This window comes from Bos indicus, chromosome 6 (assembly GCF_029378745.1).
Source record: "Bos indicus isolate NIAB-ARS_2022 breed Sahiwal x Tharparkar chromosome 6, NIAB-ARS_B.indTharparkar_mat_pri_1.0, whole genome shotgun sequence".
NCBI lineage: Eukaryota > Metazoa > Chordata > Mammalia > Artiodactyla > Bovidae > Bos > Bos indicus.
The window spans coordinates 30,113,327-30,127,128 of NC_091765.1; the positions used below are offsets into that span (position 1 = coordinate 30,113,327).

Below are 13,802 nucleotides of genomic sequence, written 5' to 3' on the forward strand. Positions count from 1 at the left end.
GATGCCCTTTGGGGCTTCTTATTTTGTGCACGCAGAAATAAACAGGATGGCGATGCAGGGTTTGAAGGCCCACGTAAAGTGCTGATGGTTCCTTATTCACCAGGAGAAGGGGAACCGGGCGGATGTGCACACACCTTCCTGAGAGCCGTGCCTCCCTCTCCTTGCCCTTCACCTTCAGTACTGAACAGTGAGAAGGGCCCTGCCTTTAGCCACAGTTAGTTAGAAGCTCTGTGGAGTGGGTTTCATCCTCTCTCTGTATCAAGAAACATTTTCTCTCATTTCAACAAATATGAATTGAAGAGCTTCCGTATGCAAGGCACTGTCCTGAGAATCATAGGAGTATAGGAGTTCTGGGGATGACAAAAACATTCTCATCTCCAAGCAGTTGGGGAAGTCAGAGGAAGTCCTCTGTAAGTACAGCCAAGATTCACAGGGCAGACTGGGTGGAGATCCCAAGCTGTGGGATGCACTATAGGAGGGCTCCCAACAGATAGCTTGGGGTGTTTGCTCAGGAAACATGCTTTCTGGTCTAGGCTTTGAAGGGGTTGGCCTGACAGAGGTTCAGGGAAAGAGCAGAAGAGCTAGCAAAAGTGAGGTCACAGTGTTCGTTGTTGCAGTTGTGTCCGACTCTTTGCGACCCCATGGACTGTAACCTGCCAGACTCCTCTGTTCATGGAATTCTCCAGGCAAGAATACTGGAGTGAGGTACCCTGACCCTGGGAAAAATTGAAGGCAGGAGGAGAAGTGGGGGACAGAGATGTTTGGACAGCATCATGTCTCAATGGACATGAGTTTGAGCAAGCTCCAGGAGAGAGTGAGGACAGGGAAGCCTGGATTGCTGCAGTCCATGGGGTCGCAAAGAGTCGGACAAGACTGAGCAACTGAACAACAAACACCCTTAAGAAAGGCACTTGGACGAGTGAATGGACCAGTCTGAGGAGAGAGAGTCATGAGAAAGGCAGGGTCAGGTTGCTGGGTGGAGGGAGCACCTGGGGCCTCCAGACCAGCACACCGCCTTACTGCAGGGTTAGGACTTGGGGATGGGTATGGCAGGAAAGCCATTTGATACTTACCAAGAGAAGGCAAATTACCAAAATCAGACTTAAATTGAAGAAAGTAGGGAAAACCACTAGACAATTCAGGTATGACCTAAATCAAATCCCTTATGATTATACAGTGGAAGTGAGAAATAGATTTAAGGGCCTAGATCTGATAGACAGAGTGCCTGATGAACTATGGAATGAGGTTCGTGACATTGTACAGGAGACAGGGATCAAGACCATCCCCATGGAAAAGAAATGCAAAAAAGCAAAATAGCTGTCTGAGGAGGCCTTACAAATAGCTGTGAAAAGAAGAGAAGCGAAAAGCAAAGGAGAAAAGGAAAGACATAAGCATCTGAATGCAGAGTTCCAAAGAATAGCAAGAAGAGATAAGAAAGCCTTCCTCAGCAATCAATGCAAAGAAATAGAGGAAAACAGAACAGGAAAGACTAGAGATCTCTCGAAGAAAATTAGAGATACCAAGGGAACATTTCATGCAAACATGGGCTCGATAAAGGACAGAAATGGTATGGACCTAACAGAAGCAGAAGATATTAAGAAGAGGTGGCAAGAATACACAGAAGAACTATACAAAAAAGATCTTCATGACCCAGATAATCTCGATGGTGTGATCACTGACCTAGAGCCAGACATCCTGGAATGTGAAGTCAAGTGGGCCTTAGAAAGCATCACTATGAACAAAGCTAGTGGAGGTGATGGAATTCCAGTTGAGCTATTTCAAATCCTGAAAGATGATGCTGTGAAAGTGCTGCACTCAATATGCCAGCACATTTGGAAAACTCAGCAGTGGCCACAAGACTCAAAAAGGTCAGTTTTCATTCCAATCCCAAAGAAAGGCAATGCCAAAGAATGCTCAAACTACTGCACAATTGCACTCATCTCACACGCTAGTAAAGTAATGCTCAAAATTCTCCAAGCCAGGCTTCTGCAATACGTGAACCGTGAACTTCCAGATGTTCAAGCTGGTTTTAGAAAAGGTAGAGGAACCAGAGATCAAATTGCCAACATCCGCTGGATCATGGAAAAAGCAAGAGAGTTCCAAAAAAACATCTATTTCTGCTTTATTGACTATGCCAAAGCCTTTGACTATGTGGATCACAATAAACTGTGGAAAATTCTGAAAGAGATGGGAATACCAGACCACCTGACCTGCCTCTTGAGAAACCTGTATGCAGGTCAGGAAGCAACAGTTAGAACTGGACATGGAACAACAGACTGGTTCCAAATAGGAAAAGGAGTATGTCAAGGCTGTATATTGTCACCCTGCTTATTTAACTTATATGCAGAGTACATCATGAGAAACGCTGGACTGGAAGAAGCACAAGCTGGAATCTAGATTGCTGGGAGAAATATCCATCACCTCAGACATGCAGATGACACCACCCTTATGGCAGAAAGTGAAGAGGAACTCAAAAGCCTCTTGATGAAAGTGAAAGAGGAGAGTGAAAAAGTTGGCTTAAAGCTCAACATTCAGAAAACGAAGATCATGGCATCTGGTCCCATCACTTCATGGGAAATAGATGGGGAAACAGTGAACACAGTGTCAGACTTTATTTTTTGGGCTCCAGAACCACTGCAGATGGTGACTGCAGCCATGAAATTAAAAGACGCTTATTCCTTGGAAGGAAAGTTATGACCAACCTAGATAGCATATTCAAAAGCAGAGACATTACTTTGCCAACAAAGGTCCGTCTAGTCAAGGCTATGGTTTTTCCTGTGGTCATGTATGGATGTGAGAGTTGGACTGTGAAGGCGGCTGAGCACTGAAGAGTTGATGTTTTTGAACTGTGGTGTTGGAGAAGACTCTTGAGAGTCCCTTGGACTGCAAGGAGATCCAACCAGTCCATTCTGAAGGAGATCAGCCCTGGGATTTCTTTGGAAGGAATGATGCTAAAGCTGAAACTCTATTACTTTGGCCACCTCATGGCAAGAGTTGACTCATTGGAAAAGACTCTGATGCTGGGAGGGATTGGGGGCAGGAGGAGAAGGGGACGCCAGAGGATGAGATGGCTGGATGGCATCACTGACTCAATGGACATGAGTCTGAGTGAACTCCGGGAGTTGGTGATGGACAGGGAGGCCTGGCGTGCTGTGATTCATGGGGTTGCAAACGACTCAGTCACACGACTGAGTGACTGAACTGAACTGAACTGAAGAGAAGGCAGGAAAATGTCAGTGCTGGGCTTTAGGGAGATGAGTGTGGCAGAAGGGAGATCATAGGTGAGAAGCAGGGAGCTGGTGTGGCCACCAGTGAGAACATCTGAGGCTGTGAGTCAGCACTCCATGGCCAGCCAGGGACAGTTCAGCTGGGTTTCCACCTAGACCCCATTGTCATGGTCCAGACAAGACGTACGGAGGACCCAAAGTGGGCCGTAGCCCTAAGGTGTAAGTTCTCTACACCTCTGCCCCAACCTCTATTTATACCTAATAGAAGTGTTGGCCACTTGTGTGTGAACATTCCTACCATAAATCCACTGAAAAGCACCAATGTGTGCCTTCGCCCTCTCTTCTGGTCCCCTTGGTTTAAGTACTATGCCTTCAAGGTCCCCTGAAAACAGCTCTGTGCCCGATGCAGGGAATGATCTTCAGGATTCAGGGACTCCAGCTCCCATTTGTTGCCTCTGTTTCACACCAGTCCCCTGAGTCCGGGTATGTGTTGGAGGTTAACATAAAGGAGCCAGTACAATCCTCGGAGACTGAGTTTGCCAAGCTCTGGGTTTTGAGGCCAAAGACTGTGATCATAGTCAACACTGTTGTGTGTTCTACGTTAAAAAAAAATTTTTTTTTTGGTTCTAACATGCCCTCCAAAGGCCCTGACAGACCCCGTGTGGTGCGATGCACAAGCCTCACAGTGAGTCCTGGCTGCTGATCCAGGGCCACGGAGCAGGCCACCCCAGGATGCACCCTGGGGCCCCACAGTGCAGGAGCAGCAGGGTTTGGGAGGTTCTGCATGGCAGGGGCACTGACCTCTGGGTGGAGCACCTCGCCAGACCCCGAGACTTCCTGATGGCTGGAGCTGCATGTGGGTGCTTTATCCTCCAGCAGCTAATTATCTTCACCTCAGTTACCTGCTTGGAAAAAAGAGAGAGATGACATTTAAAGTAGATTAAGTGGATTTTCTTTTATTACTTTAATAGTTCCCAGGCAACATTTGCTTTTGCTTTTCCAACCAGCAGAAGTGATCAGAAAATGATTAGAGTTTCTCCTGCAGATGAAATTCCGATTTTACATTTATGCTGTTTTATGAGCTGAAACTATCTTAAAAGCCAATCTATGGTTTTCTCTACTAAAATTAGATTTTTTTTTAAGTTAAGGGTGTATAGCAATTGGAGGATTCTGTTAGCAGTTTGCCCTAAGGCAGTATACTGCGTTCACCATTTTCTTTTAAAAGATTAGTCTTAATTTGATATCATTTAGAGGAGAGCTATGTTCCATTTCATTCAAAAGCAGAATCAAGCCATCTTCTACAGAGGTCAGAGGGAGAAGTTCCTCGAGCATTTGCCCAGGGCATTCCCCTTAGGGTCAGACAGTCTCTAGAATCTCTAGACATTCCCTGGCTCATCCTGGAGAAATTCTAGTAGAAAAGCTGTTACTGAGTTACACACAAGGTCTCCGGCTAGCCCAGTCCTGAAGGAAGACCCATAAATCCCAGGCTGTGCAAAGTCAGCTCACAACATACTTCTTCCTCTAAGCCAGGTTATAGAGAATCACAACTTGCAGCCAGAAAGAAGTCATTCTCAGTAAGGAGAATAATAGCACCCATTCTCCTCTTATCTTTTCAAACGAGGCATTATGTTGACTGGTCAATAAGGATTGCTTTTGTCTTCAGAAATAATGCTGTGTTGTTGCCCTGCCTGAACCACAGGAACCTACTGGCATGGATCTGCCGCTTCTGGACCCAGCGAGCACCATCACCACCATGACGGGCCCCAGCGCTTTCAGCATCCCGCCCCCGATCCGGCAGAAGCTCTGTAGCAGCCTGGATGCCCCGCAGACCAGGGGTCACGACTGGAGGATGCTGGCCCATAAGCTCAACCTGGACAGGTGGGTATGACCAGGCTTCAAGCCTGGTTCCTGTCAGACACAGGGCTTCAGGACTGATAACTGTTAGAGCAACATTCTTTTTGGTCTTTCCATCTGCACATTTACTTGCTTTTCATTCTGCCAACATGTATTAAGTTCCTACCTTGTCTCTTGCACCATGGTGTTGCAGATACATGGTTGAGAGACATCCTGGGCTTCTCTGACTTTTCTAAGCATCGAGTTTTATGATCTACTTCGCAAGGCTGATGGGCTAAATCCCCCTAAATGATATAGCCATTCACTAATTATTGTTCCTCACCTCCTGTTGAAGCAGGACCTAATGCTGGATGGGTAATTAACATGCTAAACACAGCAGTGCTGTTATGAAGAGACCTCAGGAGCCTCTTCTCTTTAGAACTTTGCCATCACTACCAAGCAAAACCCCAGGCCTGACCTGTCAAAGATGATCAGAGGCTGGGCTGGAAAGAAAACATAAGCCTCTTGATTTCCTGTTCAGGATGTGACCCATAGACATCTTGTCTCTTAAATTATCTTACTCAGAGTTGAGGTTAACAAAGTTAAGCATCACGTCTCCTGTCTGGGGCTGACCTAATTAAACATGAGCTAGTTATTCAGGACAGCTCACTGCAAGCCCCAGTTTCTCAAGGGGGACCAGGATACTTATAGAAATGCAGAAACAAAAAGGTTTCGTCAACACCGAAAAGAAAACAGACCCATAAATCACACCGTTCAGCCCTTTTTCCCATTACCAATTACAGGTACTTGAATTACTTTGCCACCAAATCAAGTCCAACTGGTGTCATCCTGGATCTCTGGGAAGCACAGAACTTCCCAGATGGAAACCTGAGCGTGCTGGCAGCTGTCTTAGAGGAAATGGGAAGACATGAAACAGTAGTGTCATTAGCAGAAGGGCAGTACTGACCCAGGCTGGGGCTGAAGTGCAGGAGGAGAGCCCAGGGGCTCACAGCTGAGGAGGAACCCCGTCTGGACCAGTGAGCCCCGCAGACAAGACTGCAGCGGGAGAGAGAAGGCAGACACAGCCACCGGTGTCCACGCCCGCTCTGCTCGGACACCGCCACAGGAGTTCAGGACAGTTGTACAAATGTGTATCTTGAATTTAGAAATCAACCTAATTTTCCTCTTCGTTGGGCTGTATGCTGTGTGGTACAGGATCTTACAGTTTCCTAGGAAACGCTTTTTATTGCTATCCAGATATATGGATAAACTTTCTTAACACACCCAATTTCTACAAACGTTGTTTACATCAAATTGGACAGGGATGCAGACACTGTCCATGGCTCGTTCTATTTTTGTTTAAATCATTTGAAGTTGAAGCTGTGGACGGTTTGCTGTGTCTCTTTCAGATTAGTAATTTACAGAGAAATCACAAGAGTTTTCCTACAAATTGTGTGCATCAAGTGTCTCAGATAACCCTCCCATCAGTGTTCTCTTTCTAGAACTTGTAGAACCAGTGTTACTGTTTGTATCAGGGAAGTGGAGAATCTAAGCATAAAGGAGAAATAGATAAGACTTCTTATTCCTTGAGGGCACTGTCTCATGCCCTCGGGAATAAAGCTGTATCATCACAGGGAAGACATTGATTCATGTTCAACAACACAAGAGTTTCTTCACAACTTGTGTGTTGGTAATATGCAACTTGAAGTGTTTTGGTTTTTTTAAAAGGTATTATCATCATCATCATTATTATTATTGATGAGTATTTACAAGTATTCTAGTAAAAGGATTTACTTTTACCTTGTTTTTGTTAGCAGTACTGTTAGTATTTAGGTATCGACCTGACCTGGGCACCTTCTCATAACAAGGTGGATGTGGTCACCAGTTTAATTAAGCAGGCATCCCTTGCTTCCTTGACATTTTTATCTTTCTCCACTCATTCTGCCTGAGAAGGTGGTAAATGCGTACCGACTTTGTCAGTCTGGTCTTTGAGCTTGCTCAGGCAGGGCTTTGTCCCCCAGGTATTGTCACGGGACATGCTCTCGCTTCAAGCTCACGCAGTGTTGTGGTCATGCAGCCCCACATGTCTTTGCTGGGTCCTCTGTCTACCATGGAGGCAGTGTGATCGAAGGAACAGCCTCTGAGCTGGAGATCAGGAAACCAGTTCTCATTCTGGGTTTGTCATTGTCATCTGTGCTCCCTGGGGAGAGTCATTTACCCTCACTGGACCTCAGGTTTCCTCACCTGTAAAATGAAGGGGTGGATTAGATCGGCTCAAGGTCCTAAAACGTTTGACTTCCCACTGTGATGCCTCCAGCCTCCTTCATCAGTCTGAAGACCACAATGGACGCTGACCTGGATCATTTAACGATTCAACCTGTCTTTCGCCCAGGCTACATTATGCCTTCCAAATAGTTCTGACTTGGAAGGTAATTATTCTGACCTGTAACATATTTGTTATGCTTTCAAGTCCTGTCGTCGCGTCATTGCATCATGCTGTTCACCCAGAGATGGCATCCCCTTATCACTCTCTTTCCTCTCTTGGGACCAGTTGCCTTCCTGACTAGTTGCAAATTATGTTCTATTATTGTCTTGGTCAAAAATTTTTTAATTAAAAAATTTTTTTAACTGAAAAATAGTCAGTCAACGGACTACTTTGTGTAAACGATGATATTTCTTTAGGACCATACAGGCTCTTCGTTTTAACACAGGGGCTCAATTCTTTCAGCGGGTGGGGGGTAAAGAGTCAACAGTCCAGGAGCCAAACCGAGACTGAACAAGCACCCCTGCATATGAATCAGCACTTTCAAAGCACGGCTGTGGTTTACCTTGGGGCTAGAGGTATCCAAGTTACTGAATGGATTTGAATTAGAAATAATCTTACCCTTTTCCCCTTCTTTCCATATGCATTTCCTCACCTGTTTGAGTAATTTGTTGATATTCCCAGGTTCTTCTATCCTCATCACTGAGAAACTGTTGATACCTTGGTAGGGAGCCTTTTCTTATCGTCTGTTTTAGATACATGAAGATTATTCCATCATCTGTCTCTCTCAGACCACACCCTGTACCGTACATAAAAATACATGACACTTGCTGTGAAAGGTAAGATTGCACTAATAAACAAGTTCAGTGTATCATGCTTATACCAATATATCTTTGACCAAAAGATAGTAAAATTGTACTCTACATAAAAAAAAAAAAAAACTTAATTTTTAAAAAGGGGGAAGCAGAAAAAGAGCTATGGTGCATTGCTGCATCTTCAAATGACTTCTCAAGATCACTCACCATTGCTGCTTTGGGGGGCTGTCATCTCTGGAAGGCAAGAATTAGAAATCTGATGCCTAATGAAAAATAGAAAGGAGCAAATATGTAGTAGCCAGATAATTTCAAAACTGACTTTTAAAAAGTCATCAACACAGAACTACAGAAGGCAGCAGGAGTTGTATTTTCAAAGCCACTGGCTTCACTTGAAGTGCGTCCTGGTATTTGGTTCTGCATCTTAGCGCCAGAAAGGGGAAAGGCGGTTAACTCCTTACAAGTGAGGTACTTGTCTGTCATAGACCCCCATCATGTTCCCTGTCAGGGGAGCAAACTTCCATATGTATAGCACGCTATTTACATCAAATAATGTACACAGCAAATTCTGATTTCCTTCTTTTGGGGAGTCAAGTAATAGCTGTTAAATTGCTCTCAAACTCAGAAGGCCTAGGCTCAACAGTTCAGTATATAGGGAGCAACTTCATGAGCCATCCTGTAACATGCCCTCCCTTTCATTCCTAGGGCTTCGCTGTAGGTTGAGAGCAAAAACCAGTTTACTTCATCTGGAAGGGAGGAAAAAAAAAAAATCTCTCACTTGTGCATGGTGCCATCTAGTGGTAGATAACATTACCTGCCCCAAGTTTAATAGGAAATCTCAGGAGGAGTTTTTGACAGAGGGAATGGATGCCTGTAGCATGTATAGCATCTTTATGACCGACATGCAGAAATTTTCACATCAGACAAGACATTTCTTATTCTCACTTTTTTTTTCCGCTTAAATTACCCACATCAAAACTTACATGTCATTATGGGCCTGGTTGCTTCCCCGGTGGCTCAGATGGTAAGAGAGTCTGCTTTCAATGCATGAGACCCGGGTTCGATCCCTGGGTTGGGAAGATCCCCTGGAGAAGGAAATGGCACCCCACTCCAGTACTCTTCCCTGGAAAATCCCATGGACAGAGGAGCCTCGTAGGCTACAGTCCATGGGGTCGCCAACAGTCGGACACGACTGAGCGACTTCGCATTTCATAAGCTAGTACGTTTGTTTCTGACTCCATACGCATCTCAAATTGTGTTTTGACATCTCAAATTGGTGTCACAGAAATAATAGAAACACATAAAAATCTGTACAAAACAGCTTTTGAAGATTTGTCATTATTATTTATATTTTTCACTAGGCTTCATGTGTTTTAAAACTTACTTTTAGTTCTCTGATATTTATTTTTGAAGACATAGATCAGATCAGTCGCTCAGTCATGTCCGACTCTTTGCGACCCCATGAATCGCAGCACGCCAGGCCTCCCTGTCCAGCACCAACTCCCGGAGTTCACTGAGACTCACGTCCATCGAGTCAGTGATGCCATCCAGCCATCTCATCCTCTGTCTTCCCCTTCTCCTCCTGCCCTCAATCCCTCCCAGCATCAGAGTCTTTTCCAATGAGTCAACTCTTCGCATGAGGTGGCCAAAGTACCGGAATTTCAGCTTTAGCATCATTCCTTCCAAAGAAATCCCAGGGCTGATCTCCTTTAGAATGGACTGGTTGGTTCTCCTTGCAGTTCAAGGGACTCTTAAGAGTCTTCTCCAACACCACAGTTCAAAAGCATCAGTTCTTCGCGCTCAGCCTTCTTCACAGTCCAACTCTCACATCCATACATGACCACAGGAAAAACCAGAGCCTTGACTACACATAAGCAGCATCCAATTGGAAATAAGTTTTATATATGCAAATACTACATCTAATGAAGTGAAAACTGTTGTGGTTGTTAATCAAGGAGAAGAAACTAGCTTCCTTCTGAATTTGGGGATCTAAAGGCAGATGTTTCATCCTGTTTTCATTTTCCTCTCACTAAATCACATTTCCTTAATGTGCTCTGGAAGGAATAGAAGTTAGATTCAGAATATTGATAACTGGGCACAAGGCGTCAGCAAACTGTAACACCAAGGTGCTCACAGCCAAGAGCCTTTCATAAACAGCATGAACAGCAGTGTGGACACACACCTCAGTTACCCAGGAGAACTCCATCTTCATGGAAGCAATGTAAGCTCTTCCAAGGCAAGTCAGTGTTTGGGGTGAGATGTCCTTTGGTATACTGAATAACCATTAGCCATCTTGGGCTTCCCAGGTGGCTCAGTGGTAAAGAATCTACCTACCAAGCAGGAGATGCAGGTTCGATCCCTGGGTTGGAAAGATCCCCAGGAGAAGGAAATGGCAACCCACTGTAGGATTCTTGCCTGGGAAATCCCATGGACAGAGGAGCCTGGCAGGCTGCAGTCCATGCGGTTACAGTCAGACACAACTTAACAACTAAACTACAACAACAATGCGTATTAGTAATTTAATGCTATCATAGGCCCAATCAGAAAGAACTGAATGAAATGGCAGATAAAAGACACCTATGACAAAGGACAATAGTTGAAAAAATGAATTACCCTGATAATATTTAGACAACATGTAGCTCCAACCCTTTATACTGATACATACCACTATTTTGTGGGGCTACCCTGGTGGCTCAAATGGTAAAGAATCTGCCTGCAATGTAGGAGACCTGGGTTCAATCCCTGGGTTGGGACGATCCCCTGGAGAAGGGAATGGCTACCCACTCCAGTATTCTTGCCTGAAGAATTCCATGGACAGAGGAGCCAGGCGGGCTACAGTTCATGGGGTCACAAAGAGTCAGACATGACTAAGCAACTAATACTTTCACTATTATTTTGTAGATTTTAATCTCCCAACTTTCAGATAGTGGAACCATTCGTTAGGAAGAAGTCATGGAGACTGAGTTCAGGACACTCTGGAAACTATACAGTCAGTAACACTTTTTAGGGGTGTAAGCAAGATATTTTAAACACTGCAAGAGTAGAATTGAGATTTTATTTACCTTCTTCTGGAGAGGCACAGACAAGGCTCTGGCTCATGTATCTTGAGGTGCGTCTCTGCTGGGAACACAGCAGCTGCGTTCCTGGTCCACATCTGCCTCTGTCTCTCTCATGGATGTTTGAGGCAGGAAGCAGTAGTTGATCACCATCTGCTCAGGGTTCACTGCCTTTGCCACTACAAGGTCTGTTCGTGAGGTCAAGTGCATAAAAATACTGACCTTCCAGAGAGTATAAAATAGGTGGAAAAAGTTTCCTTATCTAGTCTTCAGACTTCAGGTTGAACAGGAGCTATGGGTCTTGCTGACTTCTGGACAAGTTATCAATCTTGCACAGAGACCCCAGTCCAAGTCTGAGGCCAATGACAGGAAGGATGCCTGTGGACACAGCCAAGTGAAACTGGGTTTGATCCATCTGCTTTGAGAGCAGAGGCGCTTTTGTGAGTCAGGATGCCATCATGCCATCCCTCAAAATCAATTATTTGTAAAGATGATAATGGTCAATGAGCATTAGAATTTATGGAACCAATAAGGAAAATATTTTTATGACTGATTATCTCAAGGTAATAAAACGTTGTTTTATACCTTTTGAGTGCCTCACAGGACCAACGATTACACTTTGTCTTTTTGGTTTTTTGTATTTTTTTAAACTTTACTGAGCTAATGTTGGCTGAAATCCTTAGAACTTTGCCTCTGTACAATCAAGTGCTATTTCTTTACCCTAAGAAATCTATTTGTATAATCTCTGGCTGTAATGATTATTTTGAAAAAGTTGCTTTGCATCTCAAATGATTTTTTTATGGAATAAGACATAAGGGGAATAAATACATTGTAAGCATTAATAATTTAAGCCTGTGTCTATACAGGTTAAGCCAATGGAGTCATAAATATTTCCATAATTCATGCCTGAAACCAATTTGTGAAAATAGGGAGATGGCCTTATATGTCACTGGGTGTGTTTGCTCTACATACCAACAATTAACTTCCTGATACTTTAGTCTTATCAGCCCTGTGATTGCCCCATTTTTGGAAATCCTGCTCTAAAAATCTGTCTTCAGAAGAGTTCATGGCTCTCAGCTTTTTCAGTGGCCCTGTCACCTGCCTGAATTGATCTACAGGTGGAATATTAATGGGCTCATGCACCCAGACATAACATACACGCCTGGCTATATTTCAGCATGGTCAAGGAAAGTGCTGCCAGGACAGACAGACAGGAACTCCATAAATGCACTGCCAAACAAAACCAACCAATACAGAAGCTATTTCCCAGCCAGCCATATACTTCAGACTTTTACTTACTACAGAGAACTGTCCGGAGATGATCTGGGATTCTGCAGAGTGTCAGGAGTCTTGACCCACCAGCTGCTGAGAAGGGAAAAAGGAAGGTGGCCTGAGATAAGGTCAGCTGCCCACGAGACAAAGCATCTGCTACGGTGTACATCAGCCTCCACACCTGCCATTTCAGACTGTGCCTCAGCAAAAGTCTAAGCTGCTGAAGCTGTAACACTTCAGGGTCTTTTAGCCAATATGTTTAAGTCCTATGTGCCAATCTTAAATTCCAAAGTCTCCTGGACTTGGCAGTATCAGAGCAGCTACTGAAGATGATGGCACCAGCCAGGGTGGAATAACCCTCGGTACTGAGTTCAGAAGGTGAATCCTGGGCAATTATTGCTGATCAGCAGCCTAAGCATTGATAAACCCTGACCTCTGAAGGTCAGCACTGTCGTGAGGCAACATCCAGGAACTGTGACCTGAAACATGTCCCAGATGCCAAACCTGATTGAGCAAAAGAGCAAGAAATCCACAGCCAGCGCGAAACACCTCACCCTTTTATAGTTAGGTGACGCCTATAAACGAGGGTGAATAAATTCTAACACATACTCCTCCTGGCCTTGAAAAAGCAGGAGGACAGCAGTCAGAACAAGCTGAGGTGCGACCTGCATCCTCCCCTTTGGTAGTGTGACCCTCACCCTCCCAACAGGATGCATTCAGCCCCGTTGCAGGGAAGAGCATCCCTACATGTGTGTATGTGTGTGTGCTGTGTATCACGGTGATGTACGTGTTCACTGAGTTTATGTTAACCTGTCACACACTGGTGACCTTCTCTTCATTCTTTCTAAAGAAGACAACCAATGTTTATCAGAGAAAACTCCCCAGCGGTCTGTGCGATAGAGACGTGTCACCCACCTGCTAGTCCCGGGGGACAGTTCAACTGCGGAAACGGCACAGTAAGGTTTTGTGCTGTGTTATCCTTCTTTTCTCAAACACAATGACACCACCTTAGCTTTTCAGATATGGAACACTTCTTTGGCTGTTTCAGAGTTCCCTCTTGCTGTATCTTCTATGCAATTCCTTTTCTAGAAACCCCCTGCAGAGGCGGGCTCTCTGGGGTCCCATCCGAGTCGCCATGCACTGGAAGCGAGGGATGCTAGCCCTGGCTGCCTCTCTCCATTTCCCTGCAGTTCTTTGGTTTGTAAATTTGCCTGCATCTATCCTGTCAGCCAACATGTACAAAATGCAAGAAAGAATTTTTAAACAGGTAATAAATTATATTTATAAGCAACAGACTGTGCTGCCTCACTTATTCCTTCACGGAGCCCTCCCCTGTGTG

The 13,802-nt window shown here is 44.7% G+C and overlaps 1 protein-coding gene across 2 annotated transcripts in view; it reads left to right on the top strand.

Moving 5' to 3' along the window:
* Nucleotides 1-7,696, top strand: part of UNC5C (unc-5 netrin receptor C) — a 426,767-nt gene extending 419,071 nt beyond the window's left edge. For both annotated transcript variants that reach the window (XM_070790840.1, XM_070790841.1), the window contains 2 exons: nt 4,927-5,105; nt 5,864-7,696. In XM_070790840.1, the coding sequence (XP_070646941.1) occupies nt 4,927-5,105; nt 5,864-6,026 (342 nt within the window). In that variant the 3' untranslated portion in view covers nt 6,027-7,696. The remainder of the gene's footprint in view (nt 1-4,926; nt 5,106-5,863) is intronic.
* Nucleotides 7,697-13,802: the final 6,106 nt, after the last annotated feature.